This window comes from Pantherophis guttatus, chromosome 6 (assembly GCF_059756535.1).
Source record: "Pantherophis guttatus breed Tessera chromosome 6, ASM5975653v1, whole genome shotgun sequence".
Classification (NCBI taxonomy): domain Eukaryota; kingdom Metazoa; phylum Chordata; class Lepidosauria; order Squamata; family Colubridae; genus Pantherophis; species Pantherophis guttatus.
Window position 1 is genome coordinate 79242229 of NC_142068.1, and position 25447 is coordinate 79267675.

The following is a 25447-nucleotide window of genomic DNA, read 5'->3' on the forward strand; positions in this document are numbered from 1 at the left end:
AAAAATAATAGCCACATTAAACTTTTATTGTATCAATTTACGATCAACAGAAAATAAACAATGGACCTGTTCAGAGAGCAAGTCAAAAGAGTTTGCTTGTACACAGGAAAGTAATCACCAAACAGGAGGAAGTAAGCAGAACAAAAAGAATACAATTTCTTCATATAATTAGCTTACCTCCTTTTTCCTTCTTTAATTTTTGTTCTTAAGCAAAATTTTCTATTTAAATGTATCTTTAATAGTGAACAGTGCAAACATCTCATTCTTTACTTAGTACATACAATTCAGGAATGTTTCCTACGTTCAATAAGGATGAGTTTTAATATAGTGTAGCTTGTCAGAGTACATATAGCAACAGAAAACATTGCAACAATTCTTTCAAAAACAGAATTGTTCAAGAGAAAAATGAATCATACCTCGCCAAGAAAAAAAAAAGGAAAGAATTGACCCTACCATTAGACAAATGTCAAGCAGCTGTCTTTGAAACTGCTACAAATAGTTAACTACTATATGTAATTTATCTTTGTTGTAATGTTATTGCCAGACAAAGATAAGGCACTTCTTAGGCATTAGTATAAAATTAACTTGACTGATCTTGGCTATTATATGTTTATGAAATCCCCGACACGTTTAAAATATCACTCATTCTTTGTATTTAGAGTTGTGTCTCTCAATATCAGCAACTTGGTGGCATGGTGACTGGGGAATTCTGGGAATTAAAATCCACAAGTTTTAAAGTTGCTGATGTTGAAAAAGGTTGATTTAGACAGAATGACTACTGTCTTGTTTGGAAACTAGGATTAAACAACTCTAAATACCGATTGCTGTTGGCCAATTTGTATCTATGACAAAAGTTACTTGTACTTTCTACCCTATCAAATATATTATTTTTCTCCAGACAGCTTCACTTAAATATATCAATATGAATTATATCTATAATTCACAACTGGAAAGATCCTTCAGTTAAAGCATTTCCTCTGCCTACTTAGCCATAAACATTACAAGATGTTTATGGCTGTTGTTTACAAGATGTTTACAAAACACAAGATAAATTATACCAGAATGACATAAAGTTATCATTTAAACAAAATGTACCAAATCAATAATGTTCTGTAAAACCCTTTTTAACATGCTTTTGAAACAGCTTATAAAAGCAAACTGTTGTTCAACAGAGCTAAATCGAAATCCATTTTTTATGTTCTTAACATGATTATCCTTCATGATTTTCAACGTATTCTTACTAGTAATATTTACTTGTAAGTTATGCAATTGAGAACCTTCATTTAGATTTCCTTAAATCATTAGCAAATAAAAAGAGAGCAAAGAAAAGACTGAATTAGAACTAGAGTGAAGTATGGAGATAGTTCTTTTGGGGTCTGATTTTTTGAGGACAGGATACAAGCAAAGCATCTTATCACTATGTTAAAACATGTGTAAACATACAATCGTTTAAAGGATACATATGCAAAGTAAAAAAATATATATTGCACATGTACGTTAGTTTCTGTTTCTAGGGAACCAAGGCATTTTGAATGCAGAGCAAGGCTTGGTGGTGGTGCTATTCACAATCCCTTATAGTTAATAAAAATGTAACATGATCTTGATCTAATTAATCCATACAACACATTAGAAACACGTTTCAGTAACTTCAGTGAAGTAAAAAAAACAAAAAGTTTGCAGAATTCCAGGAGAGCAAAATAATATTTCCTTGTCTTCCATATTCTCCACGTCGAATTGTTTCAGAAACCAGAGAACAACAATATATTGAAATATTTAGGACAGTCAAAAAGCACCTCCAAGACTTTAGAAACAGTCTCCTAAAAACTTCTCACATTTGTTCCCCTCTGTCTCTGCCTCTCTTTCTCCTTTAAAGCAGCAAATAGTAAGCCTTGTTCATATTGCTGTTAAAAATTCAGAATACAACATCTTCCTTTGACGATTCCTTTGTTAAATCTGGTGAATCAGGAACAGGATCTGGAAAATATTGACAACATGCATTAATACATTCAACCTAGATTTTGTTGTGGTATTAGTTATTTAAATGTGAAGACTGCTTAGCCCATTTCTTCTCACCCAACAATTAAAAGTAAAGGGGGAAATGGCACCAATAAATGGGAGCAGTGGTCATTTCCCATTAAAGAGCCTTAGTAGTACAGTGGTCTAAGGCACCCTGTTATTAAGCTGGTTATTAAGACCAGCTGCCTGCAAGTACTGCAGGTTCAAATCTCGCCAAGGCTCAAGTTTGACTCAGCCTTCCATCCTTTCTAAGGTAGGTAAATTGAGGACCCAGTTGTGGGGGCAATAAGCTGACTTTGTATAAATATACAAAAGAATGAAGGCTATTGCTTAGCGCATTGTAAGACGCCCTGAATCTCCGGAGAAGGGCGGCATATAAATCAAATTTTTTTTTAAAAAAAATGCCTCAGAAACCACAGTCAGCCTACAAAATTCTTTTGTCTGGTGTCCCCTGCAGAAGCAAAAGTAATACCTTCTTCTGATGGCTTACAAACCAACCTATTTATCATATTATAAGCTCTTATGAAATGACATCAAATGCATTCTAATCTAAATTCAAGAAAAGATTGCACAACCATTGGCTGAGATTATATAAGGACTTGGGCAGGGATTGGACAAGGTCCCTTCCAACCAGTGGTGGGTTTCAAAAAATTTTACTACCGGTTCTATGGGCGTGGCTTAGTACACGTGGCATGGCTTGGTGGGTGTGGCTTTGTGGGCATGGCAGGGGAAGGATACTGTAAAATCTCTATTCCCGCCCCAATCCAGGGGAAGGATACTGCAAAATCCCCATTTTCTCCCTTAGCATCTGGGACTTGTAGGAATAACACTAGAAAAAAAAAGTTATTATTTTTTTATAATTTATATGTTTTAACAGTGTAAGCCACCCAGAGTCACCTTGTGTGAGGTGAGTGGTGAATGAACGAACGAATGAGCGAACGAATGAGCGAATGAAACAAGAAAGTTTTTCACCAATGGTAGAGACCTACATACATAGATGCTTGCTGCTAGCTATTAGCATGCACTCACCCTGCAATTAAATACTTACCAAGTGATGGGAAGAAACATTCTCCCGGGGCTGGAGGCGAGAGAGGGGTATTTGGCTCTGAGAGAAGGTGTCGGTCTGACTCTGAAGCCTGACGACTCGCCATAAATGATAATTGTGGCCTAATCCTGGATTCTGACTCTACATCAGGGACAGCATCAAAGACGGGATTCTCAATGCCATGGGCGTTGCTGCAAAAGAAAGCCGAGTCAGATAATCTCATCAGAGTCAAGTCCCAGCCTTTTACATTCCTAGCAATCCAGACACTTTAAAGCACAATGTCAGAAAACTATTACTATAAATATAAAAATTTATTTCTGATTCGGTGCTATTGATGGGGGGTACAATATGAGATGTGTTGAGGGATCAGAAAATGGGCAAGATAGAAGCAAATTAGAAATCTATTATTATTTTTAATATTTTAAACTAAATTTATGCCCTAAAAAAATAACCCTCTACTTATGCATTGCCGTGGTGGCTCGGCGGTTAAAGACACTAGGCTTGTCAGCTAGAAAGTTGACAACCCAGGTTCAAGACCCAAGCACCGCCCAATGGAGTGAGCACCCATTACTTGCCCCAGCTTCTGCTACCTAGCAGTTTGAAAGCATGCAAATGTGAATAGATAAATAGGTAGCAGTTCGGTGGGAAGGTAATAGCGTTCCATGCACCTCAGCATATAGTCCTGCTGGCCACATGACCATGGAAGTATCTTTGGATTGGCTCCCTCAGCTAAGAAATGGAGATGAACACCACCTCCCTAGAGTCGGACTGAACAGGGGAAACCTTTACTTTTTATACACTGACACCCTAAATAGTTTTTTTATTATTATTTTGTGGCCTGAAAAAGAGAATGGTCAAGCAAAGGCTTTAATAATGTCATACCATGCCTAGAAAAAGCTGATGATGGACACTGGACAGGCTTCTGACTAAATAAGCGAAGGCCTAAGCCAAAAAGTAAATCAGAGCTTTTTTGTTTTCTTCTATAGTAACAGGCCTGCTTTGCATTATGTCTGCCCTGAGGATGTTGCCTTATTCAAATTAGGGTTTTCCCCAATTGCTGGGATAAAGTTATTATGTCAGCAGAAAATAAGACAGCCATGATATCCTAATGCTGACTCTTAGCCTTTTTCTATCCTCTCTCCTTCAAGTCATTACAATCATCTTGGTTTTCCTCCATGTAACGGATGAAAAAAAATTAATGGGTTTGACAGCTGTCCTTGAAGAGCATGAGAGAAGGAGAAAGAGAGTCCTCCTACCAATGCACAGTATGGAGCTTGCTTGCCAATTCACCATTCTTCCTGAAGCTGTGAGGAGAGATTTCTGCCCCCGTAGCTTCCATCCATCCATCAACTGCTAAGCAATCATAGATCAAATAATGCCAATTTTAAGAAAATTGATTTCCAGCTAATTCAAGTTCAGTTCAAGACACTCTCTTGACTTTTCACATCCAAAATGGCACAGTCCCAGAGTTTCTCAAGAAGCGTCTCAGAAATGTCAATATCTAGGTGACCTTATCTGGGCTTGAAAACTAGATCTGATTAACACTTGGATGAGAACTCTCTGGGAAAGAAGGGTTGTTAAGCTAGAAGCGGTTGGAAAAAAAACTTTCTGGCATAAGTCAGTAGCAAACTACTTTTGAACTGCTGCTAAAAATTTGTATGATATGGACATATCTATAAAGTCATTAGGAAGCAACTTAAAGAAAATTTTATTTTACCTCAGGGAGTAAGTTAGCTAGATGAAAAGTCTTTGGTAAGTCAACTTTCTTAAAAAATGTGAAGAGGCTCTGTGCCAAACACCAATGGAAATGTTTCACACAGCTGAGATGTTCTGAGGTGACAGCTTGGGTAGGTGACTCAGTGGCTAAGACACTGAGCTTGTCAAATCAGAAAGTTCGGGAGTTTGAATCCCTAGTGCAGGTCTCCTGCATGAACAGGGGGTTGGACTAGATGACCTCCAAGGTCCCTTCCAACTCTGTAATTGTTCTCTTATCCGTGGCATCTTCTTGTTGAATTCCTCTTTAAAGAAGATCTGCCAGACATGCATCCTTCAGACTCTTATAAGTAGGAGACTTTTGAAATTGGTTTGATTTCTTTTGTTTGATAAGGCTTAATTTATTGTATCACCCACAATGTGGTTTTGCAATAACAAATATATGGTACGGTTCAAGGTATTTGCTTACCTATCCATCCTTACGAGTTCGTGAGCACCTGCAAAAGCAAATGCAATTTTGTTACAGGAAGAGTAGGTAGTCCTGCTTCACTACCATTAGATCCCAATATTTCAACCACAGGAAAAGTATCATTCAGTCCCTTGAATTAAACACAATCCTTTTGACCATGGGGTTTGTTCAATAGCCAGGGGGTACCATCATGCATTTAAGAGAATGGAACCCTTTTCTATTTCCTCAACAGAGGCTGTTTGCTTTGCTTTCCCTAAGCAACTAATTCTGTTGTCTTTGGTCCAATTCTTGTTGGCTTGGTGATTTGAACTAGACGAGTAAAAAGTACTCATTCATATGGCATACAGATACTTGACCCAAATGGTTCAGGAGCTGAACCCTTTATTTCACCCATTTAGATTGCGTTCAGGAGCTGGATCCTTTATTTCATTCTTTTATATTGTGTTCAGGAGCTGAATCCTTTATTTCATCCATTTATATTCCTGTAAAAGGCATCTATGGAATAAAACTAAAGCTAAAACATAGCCAAATCATTACAACACAGTGATCTGCATTACCTAACCTCTCATTTGCAAAGAACAGATGGTACTATTCAAGTCGTATCCAAAACTACCCCTCTAGTTTTAAATGCAGAAGCTTTCACAGGTATACACAGGTCTGTAGATACTTCCTGTCAAAAAGATCCACATGGAACAATAAAATGAAAGTCCAGCAGCCACCTATTAACATGAATCTGATAACCTAGTAGGTGTCCACTTTGGCTCTATTAGTCTTTGTTTATTCTCAGTCAATGGAAATATGACAATATTTACAGGAACCTTTCCTAGCCTACTATCTTTAGGGCACACTGGATTACAATTCCCTTCGCCAACAGCTAACAAATGAGTTTTCTCTGAAGGTGTGAACTCCTGAGTTGAAGTTCTGAAGTCTGAGTTATGCAACACATTTGGACAACTTCAAGTTAGGAAAGATGAATCTAGTTGATATTGGTTGTTTCATCACATTTTGACACATTACTAAAATGATATATCATAGTTTTACAGCAATATGAAGCAAAATTTGATCAGAAGAAGATAAGTGGTTATTTTTAGCAGTACAACAAACATCAGATTTTTTTCACCTTTGAAAATCTTACTTATTTTACTCCGTGTGCCACTGGTTTTAATAATGTAACTATCACCTCACTAATAGATTTCTAAACAGAGATCTTTCTAGGCAGATTGCTGTGGTTTCATATTTAATTTGTTTCCTGCAAACACAAAAAGAATTTAGCTCTTTTGCAGTGTATTTTGAGACTAGAAATTGTTCACAAATATTTAACCTTAATATACTGCTCAAAAAAATAAAGGGAACACAAGCAGAAGACATCCGAGATCTGAATGAATGAAATAGCCTTATTAAATACTTTGTTCTTTACATACAGTAGTTTATACACTGTTCAAACAACTAAAGGGAACACAAAACTACTGTGTGTAACGAACAAAGTATTTAATAAGGCTATTTCATTCATTCAGATCTCGGATGTCTTCTGCTTGTGTTCCCTTTATTTTTTTGAGCAGTGTATATTTCGTCAGCATCTTACCTGTGCTACTTTAACACAAGATACTGTATGTAGACATTCAATGGTGCATATAAAAATGAAAGCAAGCTAAATCCAGATTTAGAATAATGAGCTTCAACATAAAAAGGTCTTCCCAGTAATGGAAATTTCCTATTTGCGTGAATGAGTAACTACAGAACAGGGATGGGCAAAATGATAACCTGTGGACCAACTCCCAAAATTCCTGAGCCAGCCTCTAGACTTCTCCTTCTGCCTACAGTATAGTAAAACTGTTGGTGGGGTAAGAAATAAAGAAAGAATCCACCCAAAAATCATTTCTCACTGGAGGAACACATAACCTCCCACTAGAAATCCTATTACTTCCCTCTTTGATTTTCATGTGAGATGGGCAGCAATATAAATATGATAAATAAAATTGTCATTCATGTAATAGGGCATGCAATAAATGGGAGGAAAGGCAGTTTTATCACTTTACGTGGAATACTGAAATAAAGAATCAAAATAGTGGCAAAAAACCAGGGTTAATCCAGATACTTACGCCTGTTATTAATTATTTGCCTCTGTTTGTAAATAAGGAGTAGGATGAAAGGCAAACACAGAATGCCTATAATGCAAGCCGCTGTTGTAATTATGACTGCTGTGGTATCTGAAAAAAAATAACAACAAAAAAAAAAAAACACACCACAATATAGAAATCAGAAAGGAAGTACATTTTTCTACTCATTGGGAGTTGTGGCCTCATTTTCTGAGTTACAGTTATTGACTGAGTCCTCCTATTTCTCTGCTAATTTATATCCGAGGTGGCAATTCTGCAATTTCAAGGGAATCCCGTAAAATAAAACAGATTTCCTCATTGTAAAATTTGATTTATACATCCAATGAATGGGAAGCCATTCTAACAGGGAAAAGTAATCAGAGACTCCAGATATTTTAGAATACAATCAGCATAGCCAATATTGAAAGCTAATGTGATGAACTTGAATGCAACAACCCCGTGCCCAACTGATTTGCAAAACCTGATTTATTTGTGTCTTTGAGTCAGTTTTGACTCCTGACACCTAGGACTGAGGTAGAGTTACTAGCCAACCAGCTGGCTTCATGATTAAGGCAGAACCAGAACTCATCGTCTCTCAGTTTCTAGCCTACAGAAAATTTGTTCTTAAAATATTTTGGAAAATGCATTGCATTACCTCTCACTTGCTAAGTGAGCATTTTAATTTCCCTTCATTTATTTTTAAAATAAAAATAAATATTTTACATTTCAGACTGCATTATTTAAATGGAAACCATTTTAAATATCCCCAGGTAATAAAGACCACTGTTTTTATGATAGAAATGTAATTAACAAATACATTCTTCAAGTGGAGATATTGAAGTAATTTCCGCCTATTGTTAATCTACAGTTATTAGATCAATTATTTATCTCTTTCTATAGTATAAGGTTGGGGTTGAACTCAGGAGCTTTTAATGTAGTTTCTCATGTTTGGAGGTGAACATTAATTTAAAGTTATTTTTAAGTTTTAAACTTAAGTGCAATTAGTGCAAACAAGCTACTCAAATACAGCCTATGCTTGTTTCACTAACCATATTTAAGATTATCAGCAGATTAGCATTTTATATTGCGGTAAATTTAAAATGGAAATAGGCTTGACAGCTCCCTCTGGAAGGAGAAGGAAGGGAACCTACCAAGTGTGACCTGAATGAGTTCTTATAATGTTAAAAAAAAAACCAGTGTTTAATTTCTGCCCACTGTATAAACCAGTATTAGCCAGAAGGCTTGAAAAAAACAAGGTGACATATTTTATTTATTGTTTACATCCATCATGTTCCTATATGGATGATTTCTCTCAATACTGCACTAATCTTCAAAGAGAAACCAGTTAATGTTGATTCAAATCTAAAATGTGTAATTTTAACATAACATAAATATATGTATAAGGCCAATACAGTTAGTCTGTGACTTACAACCGTTTGTTTAGTGACTGTTCAAAGTTACAACAGCACTAAAAAAAGTGAGTTGTGACCATTTTTCACACTTATGACTGTTGCAGCATTCCCCACGGTCACGTCATCAAAATTTGGATGCTTGGCAGTTGGTCCCTATTTATGGCGGTTGTAGTGTCCCGAGGTCACGTGATCAACCTTTTGCGACCTTCTGACAAGCAAAGTCAATGGGGAAGCCAGATTCACTTAACAAGCGTGTTACTAACTTAACAACTGCAGTGAGTCACTTAACAACTATGGCAAGAAAGGGCAAACAGAAAAGAACAGAACAGAAATTTGGGCTCAATTGTGGTCGTAAATCAAGGACTACCTATAAAAACATCAGCCACTTCTGTTCTTCTGTCACTCAAACAAAGGTTCCCTTCCTACCAAAAACAGATCTCACTCTGACTCTGGTCTGCCACACACACTTGAGCATCTTGCTGAAAACAATGATTAGTTTCTTAGGGACTAGGTGCCCTATTGCTTCCTTCAAGAAACCAGGGCTCATCCTTTCTTAAAACCTAATTAATTGCTGCCTGGGTCCAATTAATTTTCCCACACTCTCATCAGATAGAAGGCCATTTCAGAGCCACTGCTATGAGATGCGCGACCATAGGTTACATGAAAGCTATCACTACTGACTCAAAAGTTTATCTTATCAAATTGTACAGTATATAGAAGTCAAAATATACTTGACAGAAGTAATTTTTTCCTCAGTCTCACACTAAATCTGTTCATTAAACATGGTCAACCATAATAACTTTCTTCTGCTATTGGAGTGTCTCTTCACTCTCTCTGAAATGACTCTTTCAAAGATTCACACACACTTTTTTTTTTAAAAAAAAAGCCTTTCCGGTAGACTCACTAGAGATGTTCTTCCTATCTTGGAAATCTGATTATTGCTGTCTATACCACATATATAGGAGATTTTGTTCTGTCCTCATTTATCAAAGAGAGGAAAAATATTTAAAATCTTATTTTAACCTTCTTACATTTAATATTTTTTTTTAAAAAATATATTTCATTTTACAACTTTATTCTTCTTCTGTTATTGTATTTGATGGTATCCATTATAACCTGTGGTTACAACAATAAACTTTACTTAATTTCTATTCCACCTAAGGATTCCCATTGCTAAACATGCCAGATTTGCAAATCAGCCCCTCCTAGAAAAAAAAAATACCATATTTTTCAGAGTATAAGACGCTCTAGACTATAAGACCTACCTTTTTTGGTGAGGAAAACAAGAAAAAGAAATCTGCCTCTGCCTCCCAGCAATTTTGCCTAGTTGCAGCAAACAGCCTGCTTTACTTTCATTTTCGTTTTCAGCATAGCTTGATTAGCACAAGAAAAAAAAATCTGCTCCCAGCAATTTACCTCCTTGCAGCAAGCAGCTAAAGCCCACGCAGCAATAGGCAATGGCAATCCCTGTAGCCTGAAACAGCTGAGAGTCAGGAGGCCAATCCAACGGACAATCAACTTGTGCTAATTAGGCTGTGCTGAAGCTGAAATGGGCTGTTTCTTCTTGCTGCTTGCTGCAAGGAGGTAAATTGCTGGAAGGCAGAGGCCAAAGGGTGGGGGCCAGTGGGTGGGCGGGGGTACATTCGATGTATAAGACAGACCTAAATTTTCACCCCCTTTTAGGGGGGAAAAAGGTGCATCTTATACTCTGAAAAATACAGTAATTCCCTTTGAGAACACTCTCAATTGCTCCAATTGAGTTACTGTCTCCCACTTTGTCTTTGGATTACATTTGAAAAAAAATACTATTTCTGTTTTAATTAAGAAAGAATTAACAACACATAAGTAACATAAGTAATTCAGACTACTGATCTTTGATCCTTGTTGACATTAAATATCGTCATCTTACATTAGATGTGGATTATTCCGGTGTAGAAGCTAAAGATTTTCAAAGATATAATGAAGAATGAGATAGGAAAGAAGATGGAGATTCAGAAGAAGATAGTTTATAAGATGAACAGCTTCAAAATAGGGAAAAATAAATAGGAGGAGATCAGACAGTGTGAAACTGGGAGTTAATATAAGGAGACAAGTGCAAGAACAAAAGATGAAACTCCAAAACCTTTAGCAGAATGTCAAATTTTGGGGATTTATACTTTTGGGGATTTATACAGCTTCTTGGGGGAAAAAATGCAGGTATGAGTATATGGTAAAGCAGTCTTACTTTCCGTATTGTCATCAAGATGAAATGTACAGTTTGGAGACAACCCATTTGCTGTGAATTAAAAAAAACAGTAGTAAAATGTTAGTTTCTTGGATGGCATAATAAATAAATAAATAATAAAATTCTCATTCATTAATAAATCTTTAAAAACCTATGATATTCCTATCCCAGACGAAGCTGTTAGGGCATACCCCACAAAGTTGGAAACAGTTCAAAGATATGTACATCAGAGGGATGTGCTACAAAACGTGTAAATTGATCTGTTCTTTTTAATCTCGTGCATTACATTATTCTTCTAATGTTACAAATGAAAAGATTGCAAGTAGCAATTATCAATCACCTTAAAAAGAAAAAGGACTTGGGGGAGAGATATAACCAGAACTATAAAGGGAATATACATTTTCCCTATGTAGATGGAATAGAATAATCTGGTTTAAATCAAACTGATTTAAAATAATCACATGTGATTTAGTCAGGGAATTCTGTGTCTTTTTTAAGCATCCTATTAAAATATTTTAAATTTTTCTTTAAATTGTACTCTGTTTTGGTTACTGACCATAATAATATAATTAAGTTCCCTTAACTGGTCAGGGAAATTTGATAATCATAATTTCTAGAAAAATGCATTCCTATTTTGCTACTAGTACATTCTAATTCTTCACTACTCAAAAAGAAATGTGCATTTCATTTTTGAAAGTTGCGTGTTGAATAAAGGTGATTAAAGTGACATGATAATGTCATTGGTATATATTTTAATAAATACATAAATCAAAGCATAAAGGGACTATTTGATCTGATATTTTTCAGGTCAATTCTCATCAGAAAATGGGATATGGATCATAATTTCAAACAAACAGATGCCTATAATCCTATTTATTTTGCCCAATTAATGAGCCACGCTGGTGCAGTGGTTAGAGTACAGCACTGCAGGCTACTTCTGCTGACTGCCCGCAATTTGGCAGTTCAAATCTCACCAGGCTCAAGATTGACAGCCTTCCATCCTTCTGAGGTCGGTAAAATGAGGACCCAAATTGTTAGGGGCAATATTCTGACTCTGTAAACTGCTTAGAGAGGGCTGAAAAACACTGTAAAGCGGTATATAAGTCTTAAGTGCTACTTATTGCTATATTATGTATGATATTGCTATATTATATATATATATATATATATATATATATATATATATATATATATATATATATATATATATTATAATATATATTGCTCACCTCTGTGCAGCAACTTTTTAAAATCTTTAAGAAAGGGAATCTATTTTCATTATTACAAAACCTGTTTTTATACAGGAAGGAAAGAAAATGTCCCCTATAACTCCATTTTAAACATTCTCTTCTGTTTTGACGATCTTGGAATTTCATTGAGACCAATTCATCTCTCATTATAGACATTCCTAGGAGAATGTGAAAAATAGAGAAACTTAATTTTAACTATATCTGATTTGTGCATAATGTTATACCTTTCTGTATACGAAGTTCCATGAAACCATAAGAATGGTGCAAGATATGCGGCTTGTTCTTTTCTTTCTTAGTCTCTATTATATAACAACAGTAATATCCTCTGTCCTGCAGAGTAAGATTTGCTATAGTGACATGGAAAGTGTCGCGATGATTTGAAAAGAACTCCAATCCGTAATAGTTGACTTGATGCCCTTGGGCATATTTCTCAGCAGTGACATTCCCATGAAGTTGCCTATGGTGCATCTCAGCTTCATGATGAAGTTGCTTAGCAGTGATGTTGTGGATATGCTTTCTTTGGGAACAGCTACGGTCGTCTTTGTTGCTGAAGTACCAAATGGCGAACAAATCATGGTGATTGGCGAGAACCCCACTGATTTTACAAGTCAAAGTGAGATTTTGACCTTCAGGACACACATAGAGCGAATAAGGGGTAATGGTTTCGAAGGTGGCCAAATGCACTGTGTAGAGAAGAAAATAGAATGTCAGAGTTATATCAAATAATGCAATACTGTTCAAATAAATGTACCGTATTTTTTGGAGTATAAGACGCACCTTTTCCCCCCCCCTAAAAGAGGCTGAAAATTTGGGTGCGTCTTATACTCCGAATGTAGCTTTTTCAAAGCTTTTCAGCTCTAACGCGCTAAGAGTGAAGCGATTTTCCCAGCTTTGCCTATTCCCTTGACTCTCTGCTGTACTTGAACAAGGCGCTAGCAAGTGAAGCGATCTTCATGCTTTGCTCCAACTCTCAGCTGTTCTTTAGAAGCTTTTTTTCAGCCCTAACTTGGCGTTAGCCAAGTGAAGCGATCTCCCCCGTGCTTTGCCTGCTTTTCTCATTGCTGCTTCCTCTCAGCTGTACCTTAGAAGCTGTTTTTTATCCCAAAGCAGGGGATAAAAAACCAGCAAACTAATGTGTTGAAGCTGACCAGACTAAGGACGCTAGCCAGATGAATACCTGGTAGGCAGATTTTTCCTTCTATTTTCCTCCCCCAAAACTAAGTTGCGTCTTATACTCTGAAAAATACGGTGACTTCATCCTAGTTTCTGTTTTGAGTGAAATAATTATAACTTCATTGAAATCCTACTTTCTGTGCTCTTAATATTTTATTTTAGCTTAATCATAGCTTTTTTGTGGGGGGTAGTCACTTTTTCAGTACCAATGGGGGAAATCATTTACTTAGCATTTTTTTAATCTCTTAAACTGTAGTTATACACACAATTCAGCACATGCAATCAAATATGAACAAAAAGGAAGAGGTGAATCAAGAGGAGCATACTGTTATTCAAACAAAATATTCTGGGCAGGATTTACCACTTCCACTTGTAGAAATGCTGAATATGTACGGTAACATTTCAAAATCGCCTTCTTGTATATTTTTGCACGGTTTTCTTCCTTTTTTGTCTCTTGATATAAACTACCTAACCCAGTGCCTGGCTAAATACCATATGCTTATCTTATCACATGAGGCCATATTGCTAAAAAGCATTTACTAATGCTGTATTTATTCTGTGTGTGTATGTGTGTGTGTGTAATTTTAATTCAGATTATCATAGAATAAAACACAAATGAAAATAAAGATAATGGGGAAATAGAGAAGGAAAAGAAAAGGGGAAGAGGGGTGTAAGATAAAGGGGAAAAACAAAAAGCATTTACTTCCATTTTTTTCAGCTCCGTAAAATAAAAAATAGAACTACAACTTTTTACTTTCACATACTTAGTAAATACTAGTTATTTCTATGATGACAAATTAATTAGCAAAACCCAAGTCAAAAATGTTTTCTGTCTCTAGCACAAAGATTAAAAGTGGCTTCTAGACAGAAACAAAACTAGATATTCTTTTCTCTGATTAACACTTCTAATTTTGCCTCTAATCCTTTTTTTTTTTAAGTGCAAAGTGCATCTGCTAAATTAAAAGTTAAAAACTGAAGCCTGACAAACAAATAACAAAAACTTGCACACTACTATTTCCAGGCATGAATAAGATGAATAATTGAAACTGCCTTCAAGGAGGTTGAGAAGACTGTTACATAGTTTTATATTCCTTAATGTATACAGATTTAGAACTGTCCACTGATTCCTATTTTTGCAGTTGATTAGGGATGAAAATCAGGTCTCAGTAATAATATTGAATTATTTTAACAGTTGGAAAAAAGGACATTAGAAAAAATATATTGTTCAAATTAGATCAATCCAGTTTCAGTTTATTAAAGAATGTGATCATAGACCAAGCACAGAAATTAAAACAAAAAGAGAAAAAGAACGAAAAATATATATTGTAACATAGTTCATTAGAAACCTGTTCATCATTATTTATTTATTTATTTAAATTTATGAGCCACTCAATTCCATTGAACTATATTCCATGCCTGAGCTAAGCTTAAACCAGAGGTCCTCAAACTTTTTAAACGGGGGGGGAGGGGGGGCAATTCACAGTCCCTCAGACTGTTGGGGGGCAGGACCAGCTGGGTGGGCGTGGCTAGGTGGGCATGTGACTGGGTGGGCATGGCCAATTTAGCAGTCCAAACAATAGATACAAATTAAACTTTAATTTGTTATGCTCCTGGGGGGGGAAAGGAGGTTACTGAAGGGATGTGGCTGCCTTGGGGTGTGTATGAGGGACATCTGTGTGTGTGCGTGTGTGTGTCTCCCCCCCCAATTTCTTTCTCCCCCATCTCTCTCTCTCTCTCTGGAGGCCGGGGAGGCCAAAAACGGGCCCATTTTTGGCCTCCCCAACCTCCAAAAGGCGGATAGGGGCCGGCAGGTAGGCGGGGCAATGTGGGCGGGGTAGCCTTGTGGTCCCGCGTGAGCCAGATTAATGGCTTCAGCAGGCTGTATCCAGCCCACGCGACGTAGTTTGAAGACCCCTGGCTTAAACGCACCTAAGTCTAAAATCTTCTGATTTTCACTGATACGTTACAAAATTTAGCTACAGTTTTACAGACTTCCTGATCCTAGTTGTTTAGTGGATAGTGCATAATTGCCATGTGGGAATGATCAAGATAGTTTTTAATCAGAAAGGAGAGTAGCTTCCAGGGATGATAACTACTATAGGGCAATCCAGAAAAATGTGCAGCATGGTTTTAGAGTCTGAACAGGTATATAAATGCTCTTGATAAGGAATACCGTTCAATCTACTCAACAGTATAACTAATGATAAGAATATCTAGATGTGCCAATGTGAAAACTCTCCTAGGAGATGGAACCAGGCAATGGTACAAATATATAATAAAGGGAGGGTATGAACACTCATTATTGCATAAATGAGGTCTGTTCGTTCTATTTTTTTGTTAAATCTAAAATTCTTAGCCTGATTTCACTCCAGGTTTCATCCAAGCCTAGAATAGTGAGGGAGAATTAGTTGGACATTTTTTCCCCTATCCACAAATTTATTTAAGCCAATATTTTGACCAGCAGAATTGCAACTGAATTCAAATGAAATACAGCTAAAGTTTAACATTAGCAGTACATTAGCAATAAAATGGGGAACTTTTAGAAATCTTAAGAATTTAGCTTGAACAGCTTTCAATGCACAAATATCCTTGTAAGCGCAATCCTGCGTCCTATATCGCAAGACTCCACACTTTTTAGAACTAACATTTAATAGCTGCAGCTCCACCATTGTTGCCCCTACATGTTAAGGGTTGAAAAGTTATAAAGAAATTGCCCCCTCCACGTCAAACTGCCAATTCCTCAGACTCTATCAAACCCACTACAATAATTACACTTTCCTTTTCTGTATCTTCAATCAAAATCGCCAACCTTCACTCAGAACTATGGTAGACTTTCCTTCACACCCTTCTCAGTTTCAATCTATGAGGGACACCATGAAACTTGCAGACAAAATACTGAGATGAAGTTAAGATAGGATAGTGACCCTGCTCTTTCTAATGCTTAACGCAGTCTTTCTAATGAAATCAATACAAAGATTTTAAACTTTTGCTGCAGTTGTTAAGTGAATCATTGACTCTGCTTGTCAGAAATTATCTGAGAAGGTTGCAAATGGCAATCACAGGGCCTTAGGACCATTGCAACTGTGATAAATATAGGCCAGTTGCCAAGCAACCATATTTTGATCATGTGACTGGGCATGCGGCAATGGTTTTCATTTTTTTTCAATGCCTTTGTAACTTTGAATGGTCACTAAACAAATGGATGTAAGTTGAGGACTACTTTTAGCAGCCTCTCTACATTAATATCATATTTATCTCCTCTGTTCTGTCCCCAACCACACGCACACACACCAACAGACGTTCAAGAGTTAAAGACCAAACCAGCCGGCAAAATCCTTTTCCTTATGATAACGGAACTTGGCAACAACCTAGTGGCTACCTGCCAAGAGTTTATTATTTACAAAGAGGAGAGATAACTTCTCCCCACTTCTGGTACATCAAAAGAAACAGTCAATAATTACGGAGTCAATCAAGTCCAGAGATAATCCAGCAAAGTCTATAACAAAAGTCCGGCAATGCAGAATGGCGTGGAAGCTTTCAGCTTTGTTCGTCACAAGGTTTGACTGGCCACCACGCTCCCTTTTATATCCTGTGGGGTGTGGTCCAGTGACTCAGCCTAATCTCGGGCACGCCTTTTCTTCTGTTGCGTGCGCTTATCTCTGCCACGCTGGCATGGATCCAGCCAAGACTCATAACCCTCATCACTGACCATCTGTGGCTGCGTGGACGTGCTTGGCCCCGGCCCTATCTCTTGCCCTTCGGTGGACACCGAAGGCATTGCCCTCCCTGGAGAGGGAGGCCTTGCCAACTCCTCTCCTTCACTCTCGGAGTCCTCTCCTGCCGAAGACACAGGCTCAGGTAACGGAGCCACAACATCCTCTAACCTTTGTGTAACTATGTCATTTCCCTCTATACCCCTGATGGCGAATCTATGGTACGCGTGCCCAAGGTGGAACGCAAAGCCATCTTTATGGGCACACGAGTTGTCGCCCAATTCACCGGCAGCTGCCCACGCGCGCACGCCCCAGCTGGTGTTCAGGCCTCTGGTGTGCAGGTGCACAATTCAGGGGCCTCAGCTGGTCTTTGAAGCTCTCCTGCGCATGCGTGTGCATTTGCGCAGATGGTGTGATCGCGCGCACAGTGCACGGTGGGAGCCATGCAAAACCTGCATGCATGCACAGATGGTGCGATTTCACACGCAGCGCACAGGGGAGCCACGCAAAAGCCACACGCATGCGCAGATGGTGTGGTTGCACACGCAGCGCACAGGGGAGGAGCAGCGTGTTACCTCAGATAGCTCACACGCGCACAAACCGTACCTGTTCGGCACTCGGTGAGTAAAAGGTTTGCCGCCAGTGCTCTATATACTAGCAGTGGCTATTGAATCAGGGCAAAATAGGAACTATATCCACCCTTATATTTAGCCCCAAACCCCCCACTTTCATTCATTCTTTTAAAACCAATTTTTAAAAAGCATATGGCCTTTGTCAACAGCTTCTTAAACACCTTTTTATAAAATGTGAGAAGTCTGTTGATGTTAACAACCCTATATGTTTTCATTAAAAGCAGCACATTCTGTTCTCCTTTATTTTCAGTCTGAGGTAAGTGATGCTGTTATTAATATGGGTGTCTTTTTAAACAAGGTGGAGCTAATCCCGTATAGTTATGTACATCTTGTTCACACAACAAAATAGGGCAATGAGGAAAATTTAACAAGTGTATTGTATTCTTCTTCGCCAGTCTTCCATGAACTTATGGGACCCTTCAATAATAATAATAACAATAACAACTTTATTGTCATTGTACGTGTATACACAGTATACCCATACAACGAAATTCACTTAAGACCCAAAGACCAGGTCCAACACACATAACAATCCGCGAACACACTCCCTCCCACCACAAATTCCCCACCCCTAAACCACCCAAACATCCACACAACAGACCAAGCAATGCTGTCCAATAGCTCACTGATGGTGGCCCTTTAGTTCATTGTTGAGTGCAATTATAGCTCTGGGATAAAAACTATTCAGAAAATGTGTGGTCCGGCCTAGCCTAAATGGTTCTTAATTGGGATTTTAAATTTTATAGACTTGGGGGTTTTAAATTGGGAAGCCAATGATTTAATTCTTTTTAGTTATCTTAACTTTTGTATTGTATGTATTTTTAATTTTGGCTGTTCACCGCCCTGAGTCCCTTTAAATAAATAAATAAATAAATAAATAAAAAATAAAAATAATTGTTCTGTATCTTCTGCAACAGTCCAAAAAGACTGTAAGCAGGATGGGAAGAGTCTCTGAGAATGTTATGCAACTTCAAGCAGATAGTGTTAGTAATTCCTTATGTTTCAAACTTCTGATAGAGGAGATTGCTGAGGAATTTAGGATAAGGCAATATAAGTTGCTCTTGCATTCCATCTTCAGATCTTTAATTTTGTGGTTATTTATAAAATTGCCCTATTCATTGATTTAAAAATATTACTACAGTATGTTGTTCTGTTGGCCTCCTAAGTGAAAGTTTAATTTGTAAAAGGACATTGCAGTTCTACGGATCTTCATTCCCTTTTTTTCCACAACTCCCACATTCATCCAATATCATGGTCGCCAATCTCCAGTCTGTGGATCAGCACTGGTCCACACAAACCAGTGAAGCCCCATCCACGGCATGTAGGCAGCACACAAAACCACATCCTCTCCAGTCCACAGAAAAACCTTTCTCTGTGGAATGGGTCTCTGGTACCCAAAAGATTGAGGGCCACTGGTCTATATTGTTCACCTATTGTTCTATAACAAAATCTCATATTGTAAGAACTTATGTTTAATTTCCCACTAGGTAATTATTATATGTTCATGATTCATGAAACAAATGCTTTTCTCTAAAAGATCTAGTTCATTTGACTTCAAAATCCTATATAAACAAGAGAAGAGACTGAATATGTTTTTCCACCTCACACAAGTTCCTCACCTTTATTTTCTGAATTTAGGTACTTTCCATCTACTAAGTTTTCCTACAGTTTGAGAATCTTTAAGCTATTAATTTTAGAGGTCTTCAGATGCAAGTATGGAAATTTATGGAAACTTCTTTCAGAATTCTACAGACTTAAAACTGTAAAAAAATATCATACAGAATGTTTGTAATTTTTTACTTTTTACAAGAAGAATTATGTTCAATTCATTGAGTGGTTACGTCCCAAGTGGCAATATAACAAAAACATCCCTCCCCTGGTTTCCCCTCTTAGGAATTATGGAAAGAGACAAATAGCCCTCAACTAAAGATTTATGAGAAGGGACGTGGTGGCTCAGTGGCTAAGACACTGAGCTTGTCGATCGAAAGGTCAGCAGTTCAGTGGTTTGAATCCCTAGTGCCACGTAACAGGGTGAGCTCCCATTACTTGTCCCAGCTTCTGCCAACCTAGCAGTTCGAAAGCACGTAAAAAAAAATGCAAGTAGAAAAATAGGGACCACATTTGATGGGAAGGTAACAGCCATCCGTGTGCCTTTGGCATTTAGTCATGCCGGCCACATGACCATGGAGATGTCTTCGGACAGCGCTGGCTCTTCGGCTTTGAAACAGAGATAAGCATCATCCCCTAGAGTCGGGAACGACTAGCACATATGTGCGAGGGGAACATTTACCTTTACCTTAAATATTTATGCCTTCTTTGCAGGACTTTTCAATAAAATTTTTAGAATGAATAAAGATCAGGAATCCTTTTCTGGTCGTAAGCAAAGGTTTTATGTATTATGCTTCATCTTAATGTGGTTTTTTTGCTTTTGCCTTGGTGGGATGAAAGAAACCATTGCTTACAAATTTCAATTGATAAAGAGTCTCAATCAAATCACACAAAGCCAAAAGCAATCTACATTGTATAGGCCAGATCTTGAGACAAGACTTAACTGCTTTCTAATAGAAAATGCTAGCAGCCTCCCAGGCCCGTAAAATTATTTCCTGGAGAGCACAACTTTAATGGGGAGGGGCGGATCGACATAGTGAAGGCATCTTCTGAATGCTAATATTCATTTAATAAAACCAAAGTATTAAAAGCTGACAAACTGAAAAGGAAGATTGATCACTTAAATGGACCAGAAGCCCCTTACAGTGCAACATAATTGAAGCCTGGACTATTGTTTCTGTGTGCTTCTTTAAAACAGTATGTGTGTGTGTGTGTGTATGTGTGTGTGAATATATATATTTGGCTGAGTACCAAAGAATTGAGGTCTTTGAACTATGGTGCTGGAGAAGATTCCTGCGAGTTCCTTGGATTGCAAGGCGATCCAACCAGTCAATCCTAGAGGAGATCCACCCTGACTGCTCTTTAGAAGGCCAGATCCTGAAGATGAAACTCAAATACTTTGGCCACCTAATGAGAAGGAAGGAGTCATTGGAGAAGAGCCTAATGCTGGGAAAGATTGAGGGCAAAAGAAGGGGATGGCAGAGAACGAGGTGGCTGGATGGGGTCACTGAAGCAGTCGGCCTGAGCTTAAATGGACTCCAGAGGATGGTAGAAGGCAAGAAGGCCTGGAGGAATGTTGTCCATGGGGTCGCGATGTGTTGGACACGACTTTGCAACTAACAACAAAAATGTTAATAGGATTCCATCTCCAGCAACCGATAGTAGTCATTTCATTGCTTCCACATTTTTTGGGATGATGTCCTGATAAGATATTCCTTGATTTATAATCATTTGTTTAGTGACTGTTCGAAGTTACAGCTACACTGAAATAAATGATTTATGACTGTTTTTCTCATTTATGACCACTGCAGCATCCTCATGACCACAGAGTCAAAATATGCTTGGCATCTGGCATGTGTTCATAATAGCTGCAGTATCCAGGATTACGTGATCACCATTTGTCACCTGGTTTCCAACAAGCAAAGTCACTGGGAAAAGCCAGATTTGCTTACTTGACTACATGGTTCACTTAACAATTGCAGTGACTTACTTAACAACTGTGGAAAGAAAGGTCATGAAATGAGGGACAACTCACTGAACTGTCTTGCCTAGCAGTGGAACTTTTAGGGTCAATTGTGATTGTAAATTGAGCTGTACAATATATGGAAATAATCCCAGTCCCTTAAAATTAAAGTTTGCTTGCCTTACATACTAAACAACAAAGTATCCAACTATTTTTTCTTAAATATTTTAAGCAAATGTTGTACAAGCAAATGCAATAAGCTTAAGACTGTATCCTGAATGTTGGAATATAAAAACTGTCTTGTTCACATAGTGTGTGAAAATAGCAATGAATTTCAATTTTATGAAATTAAAACTAAGTTTGGAGCTATTGTTTATTAACCAATGTTGCATTCTATTTTATACAAAATGCTTCCGTATCAGAAAACACCCATGTTCTTCTATTCCAGATACCTGTAATGACCCCAAAGGACAGCCGTTTGTCCATGACCTGCTAACAAATTCATGGCTTTACACAGAAGATACAATCATACCAACAGCCAACTCTGCTCACTGAGTTGTTTCAGATAACTGCTATTTTAGGAGGCGTTTTAGAAGTTACTTGCAAATTTGTGGCGAGTTTGCTGTTTAATCCGCTAGTTTTGCAAAAGGAGAAACTACACTGCATTAAAAATAATCCTGTTGCTCATTGCAGCTGTGCTGAGCTGCTTTCTTGGCATGATTTGGAAGAGATTTGGTCATAGTAGAACCAAATATGGATAAGAGAGCCACTTTGGCTAGTAGTGGTTCAGGCACCAGACTAGAAATCAGGAGTTTCGAGTCCCATTTTAGGCATGAAAACCTGCTTGGATGATGTGAGACCAGCCTCATCAGTCTGTCTGTCTGTCACCCTCCATCTCTCTGTCTCTCTGTCTCTCTCTCTCTCTCTCTCTCTCTCTCTGTCAATCTCTCTCTGTCAGTCTCTCTCTTTCTCTCTCTCTCTGTCTGTCAGTCTCTCTCTCTCTGTCTCTCTCTCTGTCAGTCTCTCTCTCTGTGTCAGTCTCTCTCTGTCTGTCTCTCTCTCTCTCTCTCTCTCTCTCTCTGCCTGTCTGTCTCTCTCTCTCTGCCTATGTCTCTCTCTGCCTGTCTCTCTCTCTCTCTCTCTCTCTGCCTGTCTGTCTGTCTCTCTCTCTGCCTATCTGTCTCTCTCTGCCTGTCTATCTGTCTCTCTCTCTGCCTATCTCTCTCTCTCTCTCTCTCTCTGCCTGTCTGTCTGTCTCTCTCTACCTTAAAAGTGGGACTTTTAAAAATGCCTGTTTTCCCCCCTTCCCCCCCTTTTTTGTGTGTGATTTCAGCCCGGATGTCTTCAGTACTCGCTCCATCTGCCCTCCCGTCCCTCCCAAAAAGTTGCTGTAAAGCCCATGCTCCGCGCCCACTTCTCCAGCGCTTCTTATTCAAGGAGCAGAGGCCGAGACAGGTGCCTGGGCGCCCTTGTTCCCCTCAAGGCTTCGCCTTAAAGCGCAAAGGACCTCCGCAGAGATGGCTCCTCGCTCGCACCCGGGAAGGCAAAGCAGGGACGCCCGAGTGCAGCCTTCGCCTAAATACTATGGCCTTTGGGAAAGAGGGGTGGGGGGGAGAGAGAGATTTATCAACCCTGCCCCGCTTGGCCCCCTTTTGCTTGAAAATGGGGTGCTCCATTTTGCGCGCGGGGGGGGGGGATGCAGGAGGTCCAAATAGGAGGCGAGCTCAGCCTCCGCGGGGATGGAGCAAGCAGAAGGCAATGCAAAAAAAAAAGAGGGGGGGTCACAGGACAAGTCCTTCTGGCGAAGGGAGCCGGCTCTTACCTTGGAGGCGAGTCAGAAGCAACCCCAGCTGGAGCAGCAGCCCCCACTTGGCGGACGCCTCCATTCCGTCCCTGAAAAGGGGGGGGGACGGACCCGGGTGGGGGATTCCACTCAGAGGGCGCGCTCCGGTCCTGCGCAACGACACGCGGAGTTGGGTTGTCAGACCGAAGGAGACAGGCGGGAAGGGGGTGGGGGGGTTTGCCCAAGTGCCGGAAACGTGGTTCTTTTGCCGCCCCGGAGCGCAATTTGGGGGTGGGGGGGTCAAAGCCGGACAAGCGACCGAAGAGCACCCCCCGGAGGCCGCCCGGTGCCAGAAGAAGGAACTCCCGGGCGCGCCTGACCTCGGGAGGCAGCCCAGAGATGAACCTCTCCGGGCAAGCCCGCTCTACCTGAGGAGGGCGTGGCTAAACTTGCTGGCCGAAAGCAGCCCGCCTTTTGCCTCAAGCCGAGGAGAGGGTGGGACGGGCGGCCAGAGAATCGCCTGTGGCTTGGCGGGAATTTTAGAATTGCAAGGTGGAGAAATTGCCCCAGCTGCGCTCCGGCAGAACTGAGCTAAAGCGACCTGCCTGACGGGGCTGGGAGAGGAATGGGGGGTGGGGGCGGCAAATGCAGGCGAACCAGCCTCGGATTACGCCGGTTTCGTTTAAAAGAGAGCGGGACCCTCCGGTGAAATGGAGTCAAAAAAAACCCCGTCCCGGGTTAGTTCTTCGGCAGCCCTGGGCTGGCTAGAAAACGCCTCCGGAGTTCGGGAAGGGCGCGGGCATTGATCCGAGATGAGCCTCTCCAAGAAGAAACCAACCAGAAGCAACTTCGCTTTTATCTTTGGGAAGCCTGTGCAAAGGCGCCCGCCGCGCTCGAATTAAAGTTCCGTAACTGATGAAAGTCGTCAACGTTCATTATTATTGTGTGTGTGTGTTTGTGTGTAAGTGAGTGAGTGTTGGCTCCTGGCGGCTGCCTGCGGTTTCCTGGGCGAGGTGTATCGGGAGTGGTTTGCCTTTGCTTGCTTCCGAGGGCCTCACGTCTTGACTGCTGCACCACCAAACTAGCCCTCGTTGCTCATCTCTCTCAGTTCTTGTTACCACATGAAGGTTGAGAAATGTCAATAAACCAGGATTTGTTCCAGCTGGCCATGATCTCGTTGCTCATCTCTCTCAATTCTTGTTACCACATGAACGTTGAGAAATGTCAACAAACCAGGATTTGTTCCAGCTGGCCATGATCTGGGAGTTTATGTACTAAGGAGGAGTTGAATAAAAAGTTTGGTATCCAATTTACTTCTATTATACATAGTTTAAATGTGTTTTATCTTCTGGCTGTTCACCGCCCTGAGTCCTTTGGGAGAAGGGCGGTATAGAAATTTAATAAAATAAATGGAGTAAAAGCTTACCCTTTATTTTAAAATGGGCTGTAGCCAGTGGTAAATCCATTTTTTTTACTACCGTTTATGTGGGTGTGGCTTGGTGGGCGTGGCAGGGGAAGGATACTGCAAAATCTCCATTCCCACTCCTGGGGGAAGGATATTGCAAAATCTCCATTCCCACCCCACTCTGGGGCCAGCCAGAGGTGGTATTTGCCAGTTCTCCGAACTGCTCAAAATTTCCGCTACCAGTTCTCCAGAACCTGCTGGATTTCACCCCTGGCTGTAGCCCCTTTATTTTAAAAGCCCCAAAGTCCCAAAAGTATGATAAGCGTAGCTGAAATCATGTATTTCCATATATTTCTGTTGTTGAATCAAGATTACTACTACTTCCAAGGGACCCTCGCTTTAAAAGTCACAAATGGGCAGATGCTGACTTGTAAAATCCTAGGCCACCAGCTTGTAAATCATGGAGCAAACCAGGCAAGTAGAATATGCAAATTTGACCTTTGCCAAATTCCAGTTGATATTGATATATAATACAATGATATAATACATTGGTTCATGCTATTTGTGGACCAACGCAGCTATTAATTATAAAGAAATTGGGCTCTACGTAGATGTGCAAAAACACGTAATAATTGTTATATTTTCATCTATTGATGTAAATGTTCATTAAAAGTCTAATTTGCACCATTTGGAATTATTTGTAGCAATTCCATAGAGATCCTGAGATGTGATACAGGTAGTCCTTGACTTATAACCACAATTAGGACCAGAATTTTTGTTGCTAAACAAAATGCCTGATTTTACAGAGGTTTTTTAAGTGTGGTTGTTAAGCAAGTCACTGGAGTTAAATGAATCACATAGTCATTAAACAAATCCAGCTTCCCCCATTGACTGCTTGTTGGAAGCCACCTGCATAGGTTGCAAATGGCAATCACATGACCCCAG

The 25447-nt window shown here is 39.4% G+C and overlaps 2 protein-coding genes across 2 annotated transcripts in view; one reads left to right on the plus strand and one right to left on the minus strand.

The window, feature by feature from the left end:
* CDH23 (cadherin related 23) overlaps nucleotides 1-25447 on the plus strand; it is a 635835-nt gene that overhangs the window by 534965 nt on the left and 75423 nt on the right. The gene's annotated exons all lie outside the window — the stretch shown is intronic.
* Nucleotides 8-23548, minus strand: VSIR (V-set immunoregulatory receptor). Its single transcript, XM_034435762.2, has 7 exons — nucleotides 23137-23548; nucleotides 12450-12908; nucleotides 10976-11026; nucleotides 7343-7450; nucleotides 5244-5271; nucleotides 3065-3252; nucleotides 8-1974 (listed from the first exon to the last, which is right to left on the minus strand). The coding sequence occupies exons 1-7, from the start codon at nucleotides 23198-23200 to the stop codon at nucleotides 1913-1915; spliced, it is 960 nt and encodes a 319-aa protein (XP_034291653.2). The 5' UTR covers nucleotides 23201-23548; the 3' UTR covers nucleotides 8-1912.